At 46.3% G+C, this 23,414-nt stretch overlaps 1 protein-coding gene and 1 long non-coding RNA gene across 4 annotated transcripts; one reads left to right on the forward strand and one right to left on the reverse strand.

Moving 5' to 3' along the window:
• The first annotated feature begins 248 nt into the window (after positions 1 to 248).
• On the forward strand, positions 249 to 18,082 carry slc41a2b (solute carrier family 41 member 2b). 2 transcript variants are annotated; one of them, XM_061667148.1, is made up of 14 exons: positions 249 to 361; positions 1,245 to 1,889; positions 2,796 to 2,903; positions 3,848 to 3,919; positions 4,175 to 4,319; positions 4,495 to 4,641; positions 6,933 to 7,080; positions 7,674 to 7,753; positions 10,780 to 10,911; positions 10,985 to 11,133; positions 12,166 to 16,343; positions 16,409 to 16,522; positions 16,592 to 17,058; positions 17,146 to 18,082. In XM_061667148.1, the coding sequence occupies exons 2-11, from the start codon at positions 1,353 to 1,355 to the stop codon at positions 12,349 to 12,351; spliced, it is 1,704 nt and encodes a 567-aa protein (XP_061523132.1). In that variant the 5' UTR covers positions 249 to 361; positions 1,245 to 1,352; the 3' UTR covers positions 12,352 to 16,343; positions 16,409 to 16,522; positions 16,592 to 17,058; positions 17,146 to 18,082. The 2 variants fall into 2 exon arrangements, with proteins under 2 accessions (XP_061523132.1, XP_061523133.1); XM_061667149.1 differs by having other exon boundaries at positions 16,595 to 17,058.
• LOC133396890 (uncharacterized) lies at positions 17,789 to 23,414 on the reverse strand. Of its 2 annotated transcripts, none has more exons than XR_009767442.1 (4): positions 20,831 to 23,414; positions 20,306 to 20,396; positions 19,215 to 19,269; positions 17,789 to 18,438 (listed from the first exon to the last, which is right to left on the reverse strand). It is a non-coding gene; the product is annotated as an uncharacterized LOC133396890 (long non-coding RNA). The 2 variants fall into 2 exon arrangements; XR_009767443.1 differs by having other exon boundaries at positions 20,132 to 20,396.

The raw sequence follows: 23,414 nt of genomic DNA on the forward strand, positions 1-23,414 counted from the left end.
AGAAAACCGGTAAGTTTAAAAAACGAAGGCTATGTAGTGTTATGTATTACACTGTTACGGCGTAATTTAAATAATTGATGTCATCTAACATTGTAGTATAACATTACAAAAAAAAGTCTAAATTAGAATGACTTAGAACGCAACAAAACCTTTCTCGAAGAGCCGCTCACGTCCGCGAAGACGTCTCACTACGACTCATTATAAATGTACGTCTGATGAGATGAGGGCGACGCGAAGCGAGTAACGCATCTCAACCTTGTCGATGATCTTCGTCCAGCTCCTCGACGCGGCTGTTTGGCCGACTGTCATCTTCGGCTCGCATCTTCTTCGATTTCGGATGAAGTATCCCGGCTTCGCGATGGTAAACTTCCCGACCGAGAATTACGGTGACGTGGTTCGTTCAAGCCCTAAAATGTCTCCCCAAGCTACTGTTTTTCTGTATCGCTACAGAACAGGAGGAGGGCGGTCGAGCCTTCCAGCGGTCCCCACTTGTACACGGCTAATGTAGCACGATGCTAATCGACGCAAACGGACTTTTATTGTTGAGCATTTTGTCTGTTTATAAGGCTACTCGCAAAACAAACGCATTCAACGTGAAGCTCGTACATTGAGGCGTTGTCTTCATAGCACAGCCGTGACTAAGAAAGTGAGTGTGTACGAGGCCTATTTTTATTTCCACCCTTATGTGCTACATTAATTTGCCTTCTTGTCGTATTCTTCATGTAAATACTGTATATACATTAAAAGTACCGGAACGGTGCAGTCATTTTGGGTAAATTGTCCATTTTTTAATAAAAAAAAAAAAAAAAACTTTATTCAAGAAAATAAAAGGTACAGTAAAATCAAAATAATGGAGCTTTATGAGTTTGATTAAAATTACATCCCAAAAAAAAGTTGATAATGTGTTGAACTGATTCTGATGTTAAGTGTCCTATGTTCTGTGTTTTCACATGTTTTGGGTTTCATGAAGGGCTACATAAATCAGAAGTTATACTTCTGTCTCACAGTTGTAAGGTCCTGGGCTGAAACCGAGCAAATAAAAATGATTCTGAATTCCGATTCCGATATGTACACTAGCGGTTAGCACGTCTGCCTCACAGTTGTAAGGTTTTGGGTTAGAATTTTCGGTTTTCTCCAGATGCATGTTAGGTTGAGTGAAATGTGAATGACCGGCACCAGCTTCTCTGGATAGGATAGACAGGATACGAAATCGATATATTTTTTTTGTCTCTTATTTTCTCCAGGCCGATGAGTCTCCAAGCCCCTAAAACAGACGGCCCGCCGTTGCCATTTTAAAGGGCGCTCTCCGACAAGGAGGTGGGAGATGAGACGCTGCTGCGCGAGACCTCGTCATGAGCATCCAGAGTCTGGGCGGAGCCATCGGGGATTCCCTGGGCTCTAGCCTGACGGTACGCATGAGCGGCGCAGGCGGCGTCCGGAGTTCTCTCTCCCTGAAGTCCGCCGGTCGTATCACGTCCCTCCTCCAAACCATGGTCCCCACCGGCTACGCCAAGCTCCAGGAGGAGCGTCTGGCTACGGCCGACCTCGGCGCCAAACCCGAGACCGGCGCGCTCCAGAACGGCTACAGACAAGAAACGCCTCACCCGGAAGGCCGGCGCCTGCCGGAGCGCGCCTCCCGCTCCTCCGTCACCCAGTCGGACCCGGGAGACGGGAGCTACTCGGAACTGGAGCCCATGTTGGCCGAGAGGAGGCTGTCGGGGGACGAGGCCGATGGCGACGACGAGGAGGAGGAGGAGGAACAGGCGCAAACCGCTGCGCACATTCTGCCCAAGGAGTCACCCCTCGCCATGGCTTTGCAGATCCTCGTGCCTTTCCTGTTGGCCGGATTTGGAACCGTGTCAGCCGGTATGGTGCTGGACGTTGTGCAGGTAACGGCAGCCGCAATACAGCGACATAATTCGGCAGTTGTCGCGTGTTTGGAGAAACCAGAAGTGCATCAGCGCATTTATCTGAAATGTTTTTCTTTCGGGAAAAGAAATAAATCAAATTGACAATTTTGTGATTGCAAAAGGTGAGTAGGTAAAATATATATATATATATATATATAAAATCAAATTTTATATCCATTTTTCTGTTTTTTTTTCAGCCAAAATAGAAAATAGTCATTTGTTTTTAAATGAAGTATTCCCAACTTTTTTACCTAATTTTTAATTAGATTTTATTTATTGTCTCTACTGTATGTCCCCCCCCCCCCCCCCCCAGTTTTAAGGTACAATATGCAAGTTTTTAAAGCGTAAGCAATATTTGAATGTAGCCTTATTTTCAGCGAATTTCTGCCAAATTTAGGAAAAGAAAACATTATAAAACAAACATATCTCAATAAAAAAATTCTAAAGTTCAGTACTGTAAAAAGTATTGCGATATTTGTATACCTGTCCAAATTTCAAATGGATTTATGTCCGGGCGCTGGCTGGGACCTTTGCAAACTGTCTTGTTGTTGTTGTTTTTTTTTTTTTTTAAAGAATGAAGTCAGTACACATTGTTACCCTAATGACTTGTATTGATGTCGTGCCAGCAAATGACATTCATTGAAGTTGTCTTGCAGGTACACACGGTAATGATACATTTCCCTCTCATGTACATGATTTGGAAGGTTTTGATTTTACACATCAAACGTTTGTCAAAGAAAGATTAGAAAGTGTTAGGCTGGCAGCACGAGCTGTCGTTGCTGTTCTGTCCCTCTGATATGTCCTTCACGTGCGACAAAATGTCCTCGTCAGGGAAAAGCCGAGTCTAATGAAATCTCCTCGCTGCCCTCTGTGTCGCCCACGCAGCACTGGGAGGCGTTCCGGTACATCACGGAGATCTTCATCCTGGTTCCCGCTTTGCTGGGTCTCAAGGGCAACTTGGAGATGACTCTGGCCTCACGCCTCTCAACAGCGGTCAGACCAAAAGAACGCACGACACGCACTCGGTGTTCGCCCAATGTAGTCCAACGAAATTGCTTCCGGCCGGCGTACTCGCTACGTACAGCTGTCGACAAATGGACTCGTGAGACTTCTTCGTAGACAAACGTATTTGGACAAACGGCCTTGACAAAAAAGGAAGGCGTTTGATGGGGCTCGGGCCACAGAAAAGAGCCTTCCACGAACTTCGTGAAAGCGCCCCAAAAATGAACGCTTGTCAGGGGTCAAATGTATTGCAACTCCCAATTGGTTATTAGATGATGAAGTCTCATTGGTTTTGTACAACTAAGGGCTGTGCGGCCATAGCGATGACAGCATGTGAAATACTCAGCGTGTGTTCATTCCTCAACTCGGATGCTCCCTTTAGTGGAACACGGATTTACTTTGCGGGAAAAACGATCGCTCATGCGCCGCGTGGAAAGCCAATGGATTATTTGTTAAACCAGTTTGACATTTCAGTTCGTTTGCTTGTTTTACTTCTTAAAGCGCTAACAAGTAGCCATCTGAATTCCACCTTTGTTTGCTTTCGGGCTTCTTTTTTGTTTGTTTGTTTGTTCCCCCCCCCCCCCAACCCCTGGCTCCCTGCACAAGGCCTCACATTGACAGCGGAGTGGATTTACTTTGTCAAGTGAGCTGGAAAAGTGTCCTGACGGTACACAAAGCGCTGTTGTGCATTGTTATTGCAGTTGGGTACAAGTTGTACCCAACTGCAATTGTGTAGCTGTTTGAGTACTGGTATGAACGCTGTATAAGTAATTTGAAACAGAAGAAAGTCATTATGTGCCCTTCCTTTTTGCCCTGGAACAAAACACGTCACACCACAGGACAAGAAGCGCAGGCTCTAAAAACGAGAAGTATACGAGCAGACGTTCCATGTGGGAAAAGCTGTTACTCGCTTTTGTTGTGTGCGTCCAACACAGGTGAACGTGGGCAAGATGGATTCTCCAATAGAGAAGTGGAATCTAATCATAGGCAACCTGGCGCTCAAGCAGGTATTTAATGTATTTTTTGGTCCATATTTTCGCATATCACTTTCCACTCCCTCATAAACACACAAAGGACACAAGGACTTATGTAACGAGTACTCGTCGCTGCACCAGACTCATCCTTTCTGGGACTCCTGCCGACGGAGACGCTGTTAATAATACACTCGCGCATTGATAAACAAACCACGACACGTGTTTGTATCATCCCTGTTTGCCCACACTAAAAAACATTCGCTGTTCTTTTTTTGCGCGTGCGTTTAGGTTCAGGCCACCGTGGTGGGCTTCTTGGCAGCCGTGGCGGCCGTGGTCCTCGGCTGGATACCAGAGGGCAAATTCCAGATGAGCCACGCCGCTCTGCTGTGCTCCAGCAGCGTCGCCACGGCCTTCATCGCCTCCACGCTGCAGGGTAAACGCGCCGGCGGCTCGCCTCCTGTCATCGGCGCGTCAAATCATTCAGATAACCAATAAAAAAAACACACGGGGTTTGTTTTGAGTAGCCGGTACGGCGATTATGTTGTACACGCGCCCGCCGACGACGAACCGCGATATAGCGGGGAGAAAACTTTGCTCCCGCGTTTCAGGTTTCATCATGGTGGGCGTGATCGTGGGCTCGAAGAAGACGGGCATCAACCCGGACAACGTCGCCACGCCCATCGCCGCCAGTTTCGGTGACCTCATCACCTTGGCAATCCTGGCGTGGATCAGCCAGGGCCTCTACAAGTGCCTGGGTAGGTCTCATTTCCCCCGATATTCCGCACTATTCCGCATCGATACGGGGAAGCACGATTAGAAAAAGAAGAACTCGAGGGAGGCGGATTTTTAGTCTAGCGCCGTAATTCACACGGACTGAACGCGTTTGACTTCACCGTCCGCGGCTCCGCCGTCACGCCACGCTGACTCTTTATCGCCCTCTAGGAGAGACGGCGGTAGTGCGATACGGCCTGCTCTCGCCGGCGCATGTAAATCTCCAAAAAGCTACAAGCTGTCTAATATTTGGCTACCGAAAGACGATTGTCTCTTTTTTTTTTTTTTTCTTAAAGTGAAATGAATAGCAGAGCAGATGAGATTGCAGCTTTTAACTGCAGACTGAATGAACAGGATCACGGGTTTACGGTGTGTCAGTACACTTGTGACGACAAGGGGTGGAGCGAGGCGTGGCCGCGACGCACGCGCGTGCTCTCACGTCACCGAGCGTCCGAATTACGCTGATGGATTCAGGAGGGGATCCGTGTATGTGGCTCTGCGCGGGTGCCGTTATCATTGAAACTTTGCGCTTTTCCCGAAATGTTTGAACAATTGCGGAAGGGTCACATTTTCAGAAACGGGCAGTGACCAAAACGTAGTTGTTGTAATGTGACACTTGGCGGGTGGGCAGGCACTCCGGAGATCCAAATATTTGGAGGCATGTGGTTAAAAAGTCAATTTTCCTGAGCATTTTTTTGACTATGTGTCGTTGTGTATTGCAACTTCCCCAGTCAGTCAGTAGAGGTCGCTCTCGCCTCTCCGCAGCGCCCACTTTGCGGAACAGACCTCCTCTCTTCTCACGGCACATTCCACACGTTTAATTCACGTCACGCCCAAAGCCGCTTGCGATACAAGGATGCAGTCAACGCTCTTCCCCGTCAGCTCTACCTCCGAGACGCAGATGTTCCCTCTGAGAGAAAACAGAGCCTCAATTTATTAAACAGTCTCCAGATTCCATATTTCCACAGCAGAAGGGTGTAACGAGGCTGTCTGGCCCGCATCTCTTCCCTCGTCAATGTCCGTGTTGTTCTTCAGTGCAGATTTTCTGCAAAGTTGCAACAAAAGACAAAAAAAAAAACCCAAAAAACGAATGCTTGTCATTTTGAGGCAAAGCAGCTGAGTCGAGGGGAGACTCGGGCATCCGGTTAGTTTGAATTAAAGCGCGTGAATGATGCAGGAGTGTGAAAAATCACAAGTGAGTGTTTTGTCTGGAAACAGTTTTGTCCACAAAAGATGCGATTGTTTGGGGGGAGTCACGTCAACGAATTTGGCTTGAATTGGCAACGCGATTTTCAAAGTAGAAACGCTGTAAGCGCCCTTCCTGATCACCAAGCAGCCGAAGCGACATTAATTGGGTGGCGGTTGTTTTCATTTTGCACCCGCGGCAGTGAAACAATGTCAATAGCGTGGCATTTGCTTGTGATAATACTGTAATACTGTCTGTGTTGCACTGGTGAGGTCTTTATCCAGAGATTGAGAGAAAAAAGGAGGTTGTATACACTTTCTGGACAAAAGTCATGGGACACCCGGTCTTTGCAGAAGATGAAATAGCATTTGCGATGCATTTTACTGGAATACTTTTACTTTGGCGTAAAATGTTTTGATAACCTCTGTTTGAAAAGAGAGGAATTGCGGAGTTGGTCTCCACTTAGCAGTTGTTTCCAAGAACGGTTATTATTAACCGTTAAAAAACATTTTCACCCAAAGCTCGGCAGGTGGCGCGATGGCAAACGGCGCTGGACAATCTTATGAGGAGATACGGGTGGCAAGAGAATATTCAGCGGGGAGAAAGCCACAACAGACATTAATAGCGACCGATCACCGAGCGTGTCGTCGCAGTCTTTCCTCCAGAAGGTTCTGCCTCTGTGCCTCGTTAAATGCGAAAGTCAGCAACCCTGAACAGCGAGCACTTTCCGTTCCCTCGGTTCCCGCCACATCGCGCAAATAAATCCTGGCCCGTTTCCCTGTAAGCGTTATTCAGTGTTGGACCGAAACAGATCCACCTGGAAAACAGCTGGTGGTGGCTTTAAGCAGGTGTTCCACTCAATTATTCTGAAAAAAAAACCAAAAACAAAAGCTTGTATTGTGCTTGAAACAAAACTTTCTTTGTGTTGCTGGAGCTTAATTATCAAGCAAGACATTGACACACTCGTACGCGAGCATAAAACCTCATTGGGATTCAGGGCTGAAAGTTTGTGGCAAAAAGTTGACACGGGGTGACTCGTACCATTTCCAGTAGCGGGGCGTGTGACTCCGTGTGGGCTTCCTCCCCCAGATTCGTACCCGTACGTGTCCTCCCTGGTCTGTGCCTTCTTCATGTGTCTGACGCCCGTGTGGATGGTCATCTCCTCGAAGCACCCGGCCAGCCGCACGCTGCTCTACTCCGGATGGGAGCCGGTCATCACGGCCATGGTCATCAGCAGGTATTTGTCCGCCGGGCTTGAACAGGGAAGGAGTGGAGAAAAAAAACCTCCCGTTATTCTGCTTCCGTGACACTGCGCGGTTTGCCCGATGACTCATCACCTCAACAAATTGCAGCGGCGCCTAAGCACCGACGCTCTCCGAGTCCCTCGAGCTTTCTAAACACGGCTCTTGTCTTCATTGTGTTTTTGCCCGAGCGCAGTTGAAAACAGATGAGCCGGAGCAGCAAATTGCTGCCGTGCCGCACGAGCCGAAAACAAATGGAGTTTTCATGGTATCGCGAAGCCGGTGACCTTTCCGGCATTCGGAGAAGCACACGCAAACGCGAACATTGCGTCGAAGAAGAAAATAACGTTCCCGTCAGAAACCCACGGCTACCAGTTTAGGAACAGTCGCCTAACGCTGGCATTAGCGAGCTGGTGTTCCCCCCCCCCCCACAACGGTAACATCGACGTGCGAACGCTCCAGCGAGCTGACCGCGTCACGTCCTTTGAGCGCCGTTCAGCCGCAGAGGCGCAACGTCTGCTGCAATGACATCAGGCCAGCTTGACAGCAGAGCCCCTTTGAAATGATCCAATTATGTTGTCGTCTGCAGCATCGGAGGTCTCATCCTGGACAAAACCGTGTCTGACCCCAATCTGGCCGGAATAGTGGTGTACACCCCCGTGATCAATGGTGAGTCACACAGGAACCGGACGATGGCGTAAATGGGCGTTTGGCATCGATTTGTAACGATTGAACGAACCAAAAAACAATTGATAATGATATTTTCAATTAGTAGTATTCATTGATTGAAATCATTCCATTTTTGGTTTATTTGTTTGAAATAGATTCATTAGCAAATGAAATGAATTAAAATATGTTTAGTTCATTGAATACGTCACTCATAAAAAGACGGGTTATTACGACTTGAGGGTTTTACTGTTCGTCATCCATTTTGTAGCGTAGCCTTTGCAGGAGGAGGAGGAGGAAGCGGTGGGCCGATGGCCTCCAGGCAGCGGTTTTACGGATGTACAGTAAAGCATCAAGGGAGCTGTAAAAATAAACGTACACCCTAAAGGGCCGTATCGCCGTACACATTAAACGCGCCTTCATAAATCCGCAGCAGTTTAAAGGCGCGTCGTCCTTCCACACCTGGCGCGCTTAGTTTCCGGTGGCCCTTCAGCTCCGTGCGTCTTATCGGGTCAGGTCGACCCACGCTAAAAGTAAACGGCACGTGTTGCCGTTACAGATGAAAAGTGTCAGATCATGGACAATGGGCTGACGTGTAAGGCGAGACGCCATAGACGGCGGGCGAAAGGAATTTAGAGTAGATGTTACGGTAATTATCAAAAACTGCACCAAAAGTCAGGCCTCCAGCGCCCCCGCCACTCTTAGAGCAAGCGCGATGGAAAATGTACGCAGAGTCGCCTTCGCGTCTTGGAACGGGCACGCAAATTCCCACCTTCAGGAGTCCGAGCCGAGTCAGCGTATTTTTATGCAAAACGACGCCATTGTGTATTCGTGTCTCAGCAGCAAAAGCTGCTCATATTGGATTGTAGTTATTTTCACTCCTGTCCCGTGCGGTACCGGCGCCTCTTCCGGCCGCTAACGGGCTCAGCCGACGCCGTCCACGGCTGCGCGACGAGAGATGAGCTTTTGATTCAACGTTAATGAAATTGCTTTTTCCCGAGAGAGGTCATCCGGGTCAGCGACGGCTCGCGAAAAGGAACGCGCGAGGCCGCGCCCAACACGAGCAACGAAAGGACGATATTTGATCAGGGAGGAGTCGCCGTGAGCTCGATAAGAAACGGCAGGTCAAATAAAACGGACGAAGCAACGGATATTCATACCTCAAATAAAAAGAGGAATTTTTGCGATCTTCGAAACCGCAATGTAAAAGTGGTTAGAAGGTGTAACATTACCCCGTTGCCTTCGTTTAGTACGCATTCCTGCATGAAACTGGAACTGTTTGCAACGCCCCGCTGCTTGCGCACCTTCGATCGCACTGCAGCTTGTGACAAAAACGGCCTGGTTTTCCCGTTGCAGCGTTACAGATGTGAATGAAGTGATATGCAAATGTCTTTTAAATGCCCCGTCTGGCAAGAAGTTGTCATTGAGATGAATTCAGATGTTTCCACCTGTTTTCCAAGTGCATTGACGCTGGATGAACAATAACCTAATTTACAATATTAAGGGAGATTATTGAAATGTTTCCATTTGGATTTTTGTTATTTAGTTTATTTGTATTATTATTATTATTATTTTTTAGTAGCGTTCATCATTTACGGCGCTTATCGTTGGCCACGTTGTAGCCCATCCGCAGAGAACATTAGTTTCAAACTAACGGACAGTGTTTTCCAACAATGACGCATGTTGTGAATATGAGACAATCCTACTGAGAAAATGTGATGGAATAATTTGCTTTTGACGTGTGACGCATAAAACCTTACCGGAATCCAAAGTTTCATACTGGACGATGCTGGGTCATTTGTATTTTTGTTGTTGTGCAATGTTTGTTTATTGCATTATCATCCCGTATGCACCTTGAAGTCTGTCATTTGCCTAAATAGTCGCAATAAAATAATAGTGACACGAGTATAATAGTGTGACCCAATAAAAACATGGATCCTTAAAAAGAATTAAATGTCAAATTCAAAATGATATAAATCATTCTGTTGAGTGTCCAAGGTAGAATAAGGTAGTTTGTATTCATAAATGCTGCTCTGTGGGAGCGGCAGTCGTGGTTAAATGTTTAATATTGATTTTATACAGTCTAACAAAAATGCCTCTGAAGATTTGTCGACTCTTCGTCGTCGTATATAAGAGTTGGAGGTGGTAAATTTCAATGAAGAGAAAAAGAAAAGCAGTCAATACGTCTCTCTGAAATGTGCGCATAGCCTGCTTTATACCTGTCATACAGAACCTTTGTACGTACAAAAATGAGATACGCTCGAGGGCGGGACGGTTGAATCACCGTTAAATTGGGTCGGCGACCCTGCGGTACAATCAACATTTTTGCATTACGTGCGGCCGTTTACCAAACGCGTCAACGGTTTTCCGTGGCCGGGAGCTATAAAACGCTTTGACGACAACGCGTAAATGTCACAATCCACATTCGCAGTAATTCCATCGCGATTAATTGGAATGAAATTGTCACGTCGCGGCTGTCACCGCAGCGCGAATGTTGTCGAGGAACTCCCCCTCAAACCGGTAGAAACAAGAAGTAGTTCTATACTATTGTGTTTTTCATAATCATCATCATAATAATAATACAATTGCTGCTCTGACAAGGGAGGATGGTTTCAAGAAACTTGAAGCTGACTTGAACCGATTGAAAAATGAAGAATCTCCTCTGCCTGACACAAAAATTGAAAGGTGTATTTTTTCCAAGGATCATCTCATAATCGTAACGCATTATAAATAAGTAAGAAATAAAGGTTGCCCGTTTAAAAAAAAAAAAAAAAAAAAAAAAAAAATCCAAATTATAATAATTAGCGCGCACTTGTAACGAGCACGTTGGTATTTTATATTGATATCGTGAGAGTCATTAAAAAGGACTGGGGCACTCGACGCAGGTATATGCACGTTTTGAAACGATACGACCGAAATGTATCGGAAACGGTTTTGCCTTCGCGCGGTGAATATCGGGCCGAGGGCGGAATGCTTTTGCGAGCAGACTCACGGGACAGACGGCTCGCAACGAATCCCTTTTGCCGTAGGTATCGGGGGCAACCTGGTGGCCATCCAGTCCAGCCGGATCTCCACTTTCCTGCACTTCCACTGCGCCCCCGGGGAGGTGCCCGACGAGGCCAAGGGCTGCTACTACCCCTGCCGCACGTTCTCGGGCACAGGTCGGTCCCGTACCGACGCGAGGGCCCGTTTCCCGCGCTCGTAAACCGACCGCTTGTCCCGCTCGTTATCCAGGCGCCAATCACCGATCTGCTCAGGTTCTCCTCCTCCTGGTGCTCCCCGGGCATCTTATATTCCTCTACACCATTCACCTGATGAAGAGCGGACACACCACGCTGACGCCCATCTTCACGTCCGTCTACCTGGCTGCTGCCCTGCTGCAAGTAAGCGTACGCTCGCCGCCGAATGAGTGGAGCCGCTACGTTGACATAAGGAATGCCTTGAATTCGAAGTGCAGGATCAACTGTCTCAATGTTTGAATGGAGTTGAGATGAGAGGATGGAGTTTCTGCTGTATGAAAGTAAAACTTTATTTAGTTTGGCATCAGATAAGCCACTACATTTTTTTTGCGACTGCAGCACAAAAAATAGGCCAAGTGGTGTAACGCTTGTCAGATAAGTCGTCCTCATGATTTCGGAGGACCCAAAAAAGACCGAAAGGAGCAAGCTGTCAAAGTGGAGATTTTCTTGTTGGTGTTTCCACACGTTTTCCCACTTTCTTGATTCCTGCCCTGCTGCGATAATGAACAATCATATGTTAAAAAAAGAAAAAAGAAAGTGGCGACAAAAGTTAAAAAAAGAAAATAATATCCAAGATGGAAGAATGTGTGAGACTTTTGATCACATCGCGTCGGAGGGATGTCACGCTTCATTGCGGCCGCTTAACAGATTGTTGTTTTCCACGCATATTCTATAAAGCGATGAGATGAAATGTTATCGGGCCGCCCTCTCTCGCGGTCGATGCGTCCTCCGCCGAGATGGCGCCGCAAGTGTGTTCGCTCTCGGTTGGAGCCCATCGCGACGGAGCCTTAAACGACCGCGATGTCGTTTTGGTCGATATCGTGTTTGGCCAGCCGAGTTCCCTTATAGACGCCTTGTTATCTTTTAATAGACTTATCTGTTGACTTCACGCGCGTCTCGGCAATGGCAGTGTTTCGCGGTCCTCCGTCTTTTGAAACTGTAATCCTTTTAGCCTCCATCCTGCAGGCGTCTTCCCCGTTGTCCAGTTTTACAGAGAAGTCTTTGAAGAGTGGAGTTTTGTTTTTTGAGTAACACAAGAAAAAAAAAAAACTACCGTGTACGGTGGCTCGGGCCTAGAAATATACAGTGTGTATTTGTAATGATGATGATTTCATCGGTCATTGTGGTTTTTGGCCAACATTCATGGCTGTGGCCGGTTGTTGTCGGCGCGGCCAGGTGCTGCTGCTGTTGTGCATCGCCGACTGGATGGTGCACTCCATGTGGCGCAGCGGCAAAGACCCCGACAGCTTCTCCATCCCCTACCTGACGGCGCTGGGCGACCTGCTGGGCACGGCGCTGCTGGCGCTGTGCTTCCACTTCCTGTGGCTCATCGGCGACCGAGACAGCGACGTGGGCGACTGACGCCTCGCCGAGTGAGGGGCGGCCGGGCGACGTACTTGCGGGAATCTGGCGTCACGGAGATTTTGGCACCTTTTTGCACCAAAGCGCTTTGTTAAAGGTCCCCCGCTTCCACAGGTTCGTCGTCGGATCGACTTTATTGGGAGGCCTGTGCGGGAGTGTCGGAGTTCCTTTTATACATCAAAACGGAAACGTGTTTTATTCAGTAGCAGTTTATAGATGAGGCAAAGGCCACCGTTACAGTAAATGATCTAAAAAAGAAAAAGTCCCCCCTCCCCCCCCCAAAAAAAACCATGGCCCTGTACGTATTTGTTGAAGGTGGATCACTTGTTTCGACATTTTCTGACAAGTTGGCATTTTGGGTTGAAACAATGTGTCAATGTTTTGTTCCAAAGACTTTTTCTGTCGTGGCTACGCCAATGGAGATTTGTCCACACGGGGACACACGAACACTTTGAAAGACATATAACAGTTACGCACCAGCAAAAGTGTTCCAAGTGTTTCTCCACTGTGTGGAATTGGCCGGCAATGTACCCCGAGTGTCATCCAATTCACGAGCGCCGGACCAACGGAGCCCAATTGTATTTTTCTCGTTACAGCGGATGCAGTACAAGATGGCGGTGTACGTTTGTGTCATTAGTCGTGTCCGCGCGTTGTGTTTGTACAGCGCGTTTGTTGTTTGTATGACAGGAACACGAAGCAGTAATTGATTCCAGTATGTGCCTCTTGAGATTTAGTGGTTGACAAGGTCTCGTTGTACTGCAACATTTTGTCGAGTTTGTCAGTTTTGGCATGCGAACGCTGACATAGTAGCAGATGTCACCATTTGGTGAAGTGTTTATGCCATTTTCATGTTATTTTTTGGAGGGTTTGTTGTTTGTTTGTGAAAATAAATGTATTTTCAGTTTAATATTGAATGAGTTGTTTTTATTTATTTGATTTTATTGTAATTTTTTTTGCTTTATGGATGAGAGCCTTCCAAAGCAAATTGTCACTGGAGCAGTCAGGTGTCCGGATTCCTTTTGTGCTCCGTAATCGACTGTAAAAGTTTGCGCGCGTCTCCTCGCTGAGCCGCGAACCGACGGCGACAGGTGCTCGGAATCGCGATGAACTCCGGCGTCGGATGGGGAAAGCGCCTGTCCGACTCGTCTTTGAAGGTGCAGAAGCGCAACTTTATTAAAGCGATGTTCATCGATGTCGCGATCAAAGCTGCGTAACGCGCGTGTGGAGATTTTCCGTGTTTGGGTATTTTCTCTCCATTCCAATGCAGCCAGCCAGTTTTCCCAAAGCTGGTATCAGTGCTAATAATTGTCTTTTAATCAGGTGAACTGTTTACAATGCCAGACATTTTGGGGGTTCCGCAGCGATCTGGCACTGGCCCGGACGCAAGCACGAGGACCTGTGAAACCCAATCTCCTGCCTGTCAGTCGTCCAGTCACCCTCAGGGCCATTAGCGCGATGTTTATATGAGGCCTGCGTACAGGAGGGGTCAAAGGGCAGCTCCGGTGGTTAACTGCAGCAGCAGCAGCAGGAGGACACAATCCGTGTTTCATGCACGCCATAGCTGCAGAAGTCTCCTCAGGTGTGTGTGTTTTGTCACACTTGTGTGTGATCATTTGTCGCTAGGCAGAATTTGTTCATTCTATTTTTACCTCGTGTCCAGAGAGTTGGTTTGTGACTTGCAGCTAACTGACAGAGTGGCACAGCACAAAGTTAGAAAGACATGCAAAAACCTAATTGCAATGAAAGTGTTGAGAAGGTATTGTAAATGTTTTAGAAAAAATGATAAAAGGCAGAAAAATAGCCTGGAAATAATAATTAAAAAGAAAAAAACAAATCAGGTAAGAAATAGCTCCCAAAAATTACAAAATGCCAAAAATACACAAGTACAGTGCTAGAGGCACAAAGCCGAATACAGTACAGGAAAAATGAGTGTAAAGACAGAAAAATAGTATAACAAAAATATCCAAGAGGCAGAACAAATTTGACTTAAAAAAGCAAAACAAAGAAAAGAGAGAGAAAACAAGATTGAAAGGGAAGACCACCACTCTAAAAATAAGTAATGACATTGCAAAGAGCTGCCTTGTTGGGAAAAAAAAAACTACAAAGAGCAGAAAGACAATTGTGGTGGGGGAAAAAAGATCCAAGTAGCAGATAATGTTATTAAAAATTGGGGTGTAACTCAAAAAGAAAATTCCAAACAAGTGTTAAAAATGTGTGGTATAAAAGATGCCAGGACACTGTTATGTATCAGACTTTGTTGTCATCGTAAATGATTGTGTTGCAATGCTATTTTTGTTCAGGCCTCATGTAAGCATTTGCGCATGCGTTGGCGGTTAGGAGGAGTTGTCGCCGGCACCCGCGAACGGCTCTCGGACTGGACCCGATGTTCCCGGTCCTCTTTTAAAAGTGCTGCAAATGTGCTACATCCCTCTCATACGTATTTCATCAGTGGCACGTTTCCGGGCTGCGTGTGACCTCTGAACCCATTCCCTTGTCTCGTCGTCTTGACACTACGCCAAATGTGGACGAGGGGAAGATCGATAGCGGCGTGTCGGCTTTGTTCTTCTTTACGTGGGAGGAGGTCCTCGTTGTGATTCGACGGCGCCGCTTGAGGCGAAGCTTGTTTTGTGGCGGAGAAAAAAATACGGTGACACCTGGCTGTTAACATTTGTGTGTGTTTGTAGCAAAAGGTGGTTTGGTGGGGGAGGCCACAAAAAGTTAGCCGAAAATAGGAAGAAGCAAAAAAGACAGAAATGGTAGAAATAATAATATTAAAAAACACAAGGTGCAAATTGTATTTGCAAGTATCCGAACAAAGATAAAAAAGAAATGTAGGTTAAAAAAAAGATGTAAAAACAGGATAGAAAAAAGCTAAAAGAAACATTAAACAAAAATGAAAAAGTAACCAAAGAATATTAAAAAAAACAACACACCTATAATATGGGAGAAAATAATGTAAAACAAAGGGCATATGTATAAAAGGCAGAAAAACAATTGAGAAAATAATTTTCCAATGCAACCGAATGGCTAAAAATGTTGGTATTGTAAAAATGTCTTGGTGGAGAATATTGTTGAGGAATATGAGCACCCCTGTGGGTATGATTGGAAAAGTAGGAGTGTTGAGGAAATGGGAATAAGACATAAGATAGCCATTGCTGTTAAATAGGCAGCCGTTTGTCGACCCAATTGGGAAAAGAAAAGGGTCTCCGTTGTTCCATATGATGGGGTGAGAAGTTGGTGTTTTTCAATAAGGGACCACGCCAATAGAAAGTGTTTGTGCGGGGGTTGACTGGAATATTCTCTACCTGGTAATTACAACCTGAAATCAAGTTGAAGCCACCAAATGTAGTCCAAACTATCTGGAGGAATGACGTGGCAAACGGAAATTGGATTTTCTGAAGGCGTTTAGCCCAATTCATTCGAAATGTATTGAGCAGTGTCGTAAAATGTAGCCCACTGACACCTCGGGACTCGTAAGATTCCTCACAACGCTCTTTCTGATGTCACGGAAATGAGGTTAAGAAGCATGCGGTCGATATCCTTCCAAGTTGTCTTCTCCACTTGAGTTGCGGGTGGCAGGAGGCAAAGGAGATGGGAAAATTAAAAGTCAAACTTTTCCGTTTCAAAGCGAAATGTCAAAGCAGCCACTGATTGAATGTAGTTTGTGTTTGATTATTTTGTGTGCACCGTTCGATCAAAATGACAAGGAGGAAAAGGGGGAGGAGCCATTAATAGCACGTTTGCACCTGCGAGTGATCGCAGCTGCGGAGGGCGTGGCCTGGCATATATAAGGCGGCCTTTCCAAAGGACAGGAGCTCATTTGGCGAGCGGAGCTCGGCGAGGTAAGTGTGAGGTTTACCCACGCTAATCGTTTGCAAAGTGTTTTCTGTTTGCAGGTCTGCGCTTCTGGACGAACGTACGAAGGTTGGCGTTCTGTCACGGCTCAGGCGTTCGCGCATCGTTCCTCTCTCGACGACGCGCAGCCGGCAAAGGTAACTCTCGCCGGCTCGACCCGAGTCGTCCCGTAACCGTGTGGAATAATTCTCTGCCGCGGCAGGTGCCGACCAACCGCCCGATGAGCGGCCGAGACGTTTCGGAGCTGAAGGAGCACGACGAGCAAACGGCGGCCACCGGTCACGCGGTCAGAATTCTGCAACACGAGGACTGAAGGGTGAGCTTTTACACCAGAGCGAGAGACGTGAAAGGAAAATGTTTGCAATAAAGGTGTTTTGTTTATCAGCAGCACGAGGAGGCGAACGAAGGGGCAGGCCTCGAGGAGCGCGACGGGATGAGTCTGACTTGCTTCCTGGAGTTCAGTGGACACTGGCCAGAGATGGCCGCATTGCCGCTGAACAGGATGCGCTCGCAACACTTTGGTTGTCCCCCTCTCTCTTTGCAGATCAATGACAAAGTGGTGAGGAATGGTTCCCCCCCCCCGGGCTGACGGAGCGACTGCACCGGTGCGGTGGCCTTCGTCACCACTGGCTGCTTTGTGTGGTGACCTCCTGAGATCCTCACATGCTGCCTTGCCTGAATGTGCTGATTGGGGACACCTGCGGCGCTCAGGACTCTCATCTACACGAGTCATGAGGCCGGCGCACGAGTGACTTTCCTTGCTGAGCTAAATTGGACATGTGCATTTGTTTACAGTGGCAACGGTTTCCTGTGGCTGTCGATGAGGTTGACGTGTGCTTTGTCAACAGAGAGGTGAGGCTCCAAACCTCTGCGCCGCCGATTGACAAAATGTCGTCTTGATTCACCGAGATGTTGATTGAACAGGTTTTTGTCCCGCAGATCCACAGCCTCTGTTTGAAGATGGTGACCCCCACGAGAGTTGATAAGAAGAAACTGTGGAAGACCCAGCGTGCCTCAAGAACAACCACAAACTCCTGTTGCTCGGCCTCCACCTGACGAGCAGCACGATGCGGTCGTCCCTGTGGCAGATTTTGCTGCAGCCCATCAGAGGCACAAGTGAATCTGAGCTGACTCGTGCATTGACTTTTGTTTTGCAGCTGGGATCACCCGGTGGGCTAAAATGTTCCTGTTGTTGAAAAGGGGCCTGCGAGCTGTTTTGGCAAGTTGCGTTTCATATATTGTGAGCAGTTGAACAATTCTGAATACCTTTTTACACTGTGAATTCCCCTTTTGTTTTTGCAGGTAGGGCCTCCAAGCTGATTTTTGGTAAATTGAAAGTGTAAACTGTCACTTAATGGTATGGTGCGCATGATCTGATTGTGTATATGCAGGTGGGTGTTGTGGAAGAAGGCTGCTGCGCTACCTGTTCTTGGAAAGGAAGGCTACAAGGTAACTTTCCAGGTTGTGTTTTTGTAATTTGTTAATTCAATCGTGCAGGCTCTGGGTTTTCCTGCCCAACACTACTGTGGACGTGTAGCCAGAACCAATGGAATTGGAGAAGTTGTCTAGTTTTTGACATTTTTATTGAAAAGCATTTTCAGCAGAAGTCATTTGGTACAGACAACGAGGTAAGGCAATGATTCCGACTTTAAGTAGTGCATCATTCATGCTGTGTTCCAAAGCCAGTGGGAGGAAATGGCTTCACGTCAGGATGATTCCTCAGCAATGGTAAGTCATGAACCATCTCCCCAAATGATTGCATGTTGTCTTGTTTTGCAGGTCCACATGCTGTCCTCCAACAGCTCACTTCATGTTTCTTGCAATGTTGCCTTCCTATGGCTGTTTGTTTTGAATAAAGCTTTTTTGGAAAAATGCAGTTTTTGTCCTTTCCTTCCCTCCTTTTGTTGCTTTGGACCCTCGAAGACGTCGCAGTCGCAGTTAAAGTTTAAGTCTAAGTCGACGTCGACTTAGACTTTGACCTTTGACGGAAGACGGAAAGAGGAAACAAAACACGCTTTCTACACGCTTTGACTTTTATTGCACATAACGTCCACTACTCTAGACACTTTGAGTCAGGAGGGTAACTTACACAGTCTAATAGCTAAGTTGACTGATGACAAATTCAATGCAAAGTGGAGGCTAGAGAAACATTAAACACAACTGGTGGTGCCATGGGAAGTTCATTGCACAATGTTTGGGACCAGGGGAAACTTCAGACTCAGCCAGGACAGACTGCACAAGAGGGAAAAAAAAAAACAAGTTAGTTATGAGCTTCCAAAAGTAAACAGCTACAATTCTATTGCAAATACACAATATAAATGTCTGAACCATAATGCCATTGGAAAATGGCATTATGGTTTGTGCGCACCTATTTTGGCCAGAGGAAAAATGCTACGTCACCCTTGTTTCAATTACTTTTTAATGCCTGGTACCACTGAATCTACATTACCTGAACATGATAAAATACAGCTGATTCACTATTTCAAGAGAAGCACAGGACATGGCTCCACCTCAGCTTTGAAATTAAACTGTTGAGCCATTTGCATTGCCATCATACAAATGCACTTGTAGTTGTACCAGACCTCATTTCAATAAAAGGAGTGTGTTCTACATTTTACACATTTATGGACAAAGCGGTGACCACAAATTGAGGAACACTTGCTTTCACTCAACTTGTTTGTTAAAGATTAGATCGGCCCTGCCACCACAACCAGCACCATTGGTGATGCGTTCGAGAGAGACTCAGATGCAGGCGACGTTAAATACGGATGACTTTATTTTTTAAGTTCCACAACCCCCAGTTCCAAGTACACATCAATGACAGTCCAAAGGTTTTGGACAAAAATGTGCATTCTATTTTATTAAAACCTTTGTCATTGACGCATTTACACTCAAATATTTCAATTCACTTTACAGTCTTCAAGTTAATCCCAAAGCATAACAAAATCCCCAATTTTGGAAGTACTGTGTTTTCAAGCATTCCAAATAAAAGCTGTTCTCTTACACACCGTTGGCCTCCATGTTCCCTTGCGTCCGCTATTCACCTCTTCTGCAACAGAGGACCTGCAATGACAGATTTCATTTACTTTGCATACAGTGCCATGGAAAGTATTGGCCGCCGCCACCCTTCGAATTTTTGCTCACTTTTCCCACTGTTTAATCAAACTAATTTAAATGGGCACATAACCCAAGGTATCTTAAAATGCTGTTTTTAAATGCTCATTTCATTTAAGGAAAAACATTTCTTTCATACTTTTCACTGATTACAACCAAACCTGTTCAATCAACAAATCACTTAAATACCAGACAAGAGCTACAAAAAATAAGTGATTTTTAAAAATATTTCTTTTTTACCTACAATATATATATTGTGATGTCAAATAATACTGGATCACTGTTGGGAAAGTTGATTTTATTTTCTACTCAAAACAATACAAAAAACAACAACAACTTTCACAGTTCTACATTTTCAACGAAGTTCACTGGTCCAAAAACGAACTAGCTCAGTTCTTTTTTTAAATATTGCACAGGCCATTACTTAATACTTGCATTTCATTTCCCCATTGTTGATATTCAGTGCACACTTGTAGCTTTCGCCCCACAATCTCAAACACATTGTTTCTATGTATTGTCATTTTATTGTTTTATTTCCAATGAGAAATTCAAAAACACTTTTGTCCTGAACGTGCGAACAAAAACACGCAACACAGTATAACAGGAACAATGATGGAAATGACATTGATCACTGCATTCCTTGCAGCTCTGGTTGACTACATTCAAATCGATGACCAAACTACAATCGATATTGGTGTGAGCGCACGGCCCGTTTTAACTAAAGCATTCTGATACAAATGTTCCTCGCAATCCATTTTTGCATGACAAAACAACGCATCCGCTCGCATTTATGCAGTGTCCCTGAACGCACCTCACGCACTCAACTGCCGCGTGCCTGCCGACTTTCATTATGAAGAGCGAAATAGCCACAAATAATACCACATCAATTTTCTCTGCATAGGAGCGAGTCAAATCTTTATATAGCGTTGAAAGTGACTGACGGCTCGTTTTTGGCGAGCTAGCCACAGCGAACGAGCTAGCTTACCCAAATCCCGAAACCGGAAGTGGGCGCTGCGTTCAATTCGTCCTCGACGCCAGCAGGGGGCGCAATCACTTCAGGTCGAACTGGTCCTCTGCTAAAAAAAAATATTTTACAAAAAGTTCAAGGAGGAAAGTCAGACAAATAAATCAATAAATACAATAAACTACAGTAACTATTTAAACTGGAAAATGGAAACTTATGGCAAATGTTGCAGTAATTTTCTTTGTTTTAAATTCAAGATCCTCAGTTTAAATGATCACTACTCCCACCACAGATCTCAAAACGTCATTTGAACATTTCTTCTTGATATCTGGCTTAAGGTACGTGAGCTAAACGCCAATTGTGTTATTTGTAAAACAATTAAATCTTTAGCTTACTTTTGTAGCGTCTAAATCTTAAAGTGCCGAGAAGGCTCGCGCGCACACACACATACACACACTAACAATTGTAACTGCTCGTGCTGTTAATTCATTCACAAGCTTAGACGTATAAGAAAAAACTAACAATCAACAAACAACAGGGACTTACAGGATTTGGCGTGCAAGGTGACTCAAGACGGCGCAAGTCTTTCCGCCGGCGGATCCCACGACGACGTCGCACACAGACACACAAAAGGAGCCTGCGCGCAGGTGAGCGCACTTATCCATTCAACGAAACCACGCCCCCTCCAATCAGCGTGCTGGCCAAACGTGCGCGCTCGGGGCGCGTGCACACACACACGCACGAGCACGCAGCCCCGTCACGCGCAAGAAAGCAAAACCCTCCTCTCGTATGCAATGAAACCTCGCGAGTGTACCGCGCTGCACTCGGATGACAATAGGCTCAACTGGTAGCCGTGTAACCTTTCAGCGTTTATTTGACCTCCCGCTTCAGGCCCGCGTACTACTACGCTCTTTGTGCTCACTGGTTGTACAACTACACGTTACTAGTCATTTTGCGCACGAGTCAACACATTTATGTCATGCTGTCTTTTTTTCTTCTTCCAAAAACACTTGACTAGACATGGCTGTTTCTTGGAAAAACACCTTGCTATACTATATATGCTTGTCTTTTTCTTTTTTTGTACTGCAAAGCACTACACCTAGCCCCACCCACAATCATTCCTGCAGGTCTGGATCCACCGCGTGACCCCGGTGACCCACATCAGGAGGACAAGGCAAAACGCTTGGCTCCTCATAATACACGCATAATACACGACACGATTAACAGTACCACATGATGTATTGTACGTCACGGACGCTACGGTGGCACGAATCGTACGACGTGATGTGACAGACCTGCGACGCGTCAGTGATTCACATCCGCTAGTTCCGCGCGCACCGCTGTACAGTCACAAATATGAGACAGTACGTACGTATTAGAGCATGAAAACAACCCCCCAAAAATGATGCTGAATGTGGACTTCTTTTATTCAAAACAGCACTAACGAAAGCACAATATCGAAACAATATGTTTCACAACAATCCAACCGCGCTGCGTTTTGGTCAACCTTTGCCCCCGTCTTTACATTTTGGTCCCGACGGATCTCGCTGATGCACAAGCGGCCCGTCGGAATCCTAACGACGGTTTGAGGGCGTACAGTTTGGCACAACGGCATCTATCGTTCATTGTTGACCTCAAACTTTGGTCGGAATAAGTGAATCGTTTCATCGCTACTGTACGAAATGTGTTCATCCGTGCGTAAATAGCAAAATAAAGGCATAAATACTGTATGAAACCCCGTTGTCGAAGGGAAAAACCTCCTCCGATGTCTTTTGCACATTGCAGCAAAACGCCAACTACTGTACGTAATTCAGTCTAATGAGAGACGTCGTTGGGGTGACAAACAAAATACAACAGTTGGCTGGCTTTATCTGCAGACGGCGGACTTAAGAATAAGGCCGAAAGCGGCCGTAACGAAGTTCATTACTTCTATTTTCAACATTTGGGACCTTTTCCTAAGACCCTTTCCCCACGGGCTTCTATAACGGGCCGCTCGCAGGCTCGGAGCGAACGGGAACCCTTGGCGGCTCCCTCCCTGGGGGCCGAACGAACGGCAGAGGTCGAGTGCCGAGTGAGACGCGTTGGCGGGCGAGCGGAAAAAAACAGCTGAGGGACAAAGTGGTGGTGGTGGTGGGGGGGCAATTTGTGTAGGCGCTACCGATCAATGCAAACTACAACGAGTAGACGTTCCGACAGCTTCTTCCCTCTCGCAATCGACTTCTTAAACAGCTCACCCACAATTCCGTTGCAACGTGCCGCCAATCTTTTTTTTTCAATTATACATGACTCGTGCACTCACTCGAGTAGTCTCGCCACGCTGCACTATTTGCGTATCTGTCGTTGACCAATACCGGCCACTCATGCCCGAGTAGCATCTGACTCCGTTTGCACAATCGACATTGTCCCAGATTATCGCGCTACTCGCTTGAAGTCTCGGCGGCCTTTGCGCAACGGTCATTGCGCCGGACTATTGCAATATTAGTCTTTCCAACTGCTCTTAGTGCGAAAGGACTCTGCATCTTTTTGCACAATTGTCCAAAAAAACCCAATCCAATCAAATCAAATCCAAATTGTACCGGCATTACCACACAACGAGCAACCCTTCCTTGCTCAGTGCCTGCTTTTCTCAATGTCCGTATGTCTCCAAAGCGTTCTCTGTCCAATGACGGTCTGTTGTCGTACTAGAGCGGCTCCAACTCCCGGAGACAAATTCCTTGTGTGTTTTTGGGACACTCTTGGCAAATAAAGATGATTCTGATTCTGATTTACCGTGTAAAGGGGGGCAAGCATCCAGTCACATTTGATAGCGACATGGAACACTTTGAAGGCTTTTCTATTTACAATCTTTTTCCGTCGGGGCTTCATCAGCGACGTCACAGTGGACATCCCTTTCCTGCCGATACAGTTCCGCTCATTCTGTTCGTCCGCTCGGCAGCACGTCGTCGAGCCGTGCCAATATCATTTTCGACACATCTTTTCATATTTTAAAGCCGCAACAGATGATTTCATTTGGATTCTCTGCTCTTGAGAAGCTTAAACGCTCTCATGTGGCATTGCATTTGTTTTTTACAGAGATTAGATGTCACAGTACAAAGAAGTACTGTATTAGGGCCATCATGGAGAAAAAAAG

The sequence above is a fragment of the Phycodurus eques genome, chromosome 22 (assembly GCF_024500275.1).
Source record: "Phycodurus eques isolate BA_2022a chromosome 22, UOR_Pequ_1.1, whole genome shotgun sequence".
Lineage (NCBI taxonomy): Eukaryota > Metazoa > Chordata > Actinopteri > Syngnathiformes > Syngnathidae > Phycodurus > Phycodurus eques.

Bases quoted from the DNA above. Each gene is read 5' to 3' on its own strand.
- slc41a2b (XM_061667148.1), top strand. From the start codon at position 1,353: ATGAGCATCCAGAGTCTGGGCGGAGCCATCGGGGATTCCCTGGGCTCT. The intron at 4,642-6,932 runs GTAGGTCTCATT...TTCCTCCCCCAG, and splicing joins GGGCCTCTACAAGTGCCTGG to ATTCGTACCCGTACGTGTCC. The intron at 7,081-7,673 runs GTATTTGTCCGC...TGTCGTCTGCAG, and splicing joins ACGGCCATGGTCATCAGCAG to CATCGGAGGTCTCATCCTGG.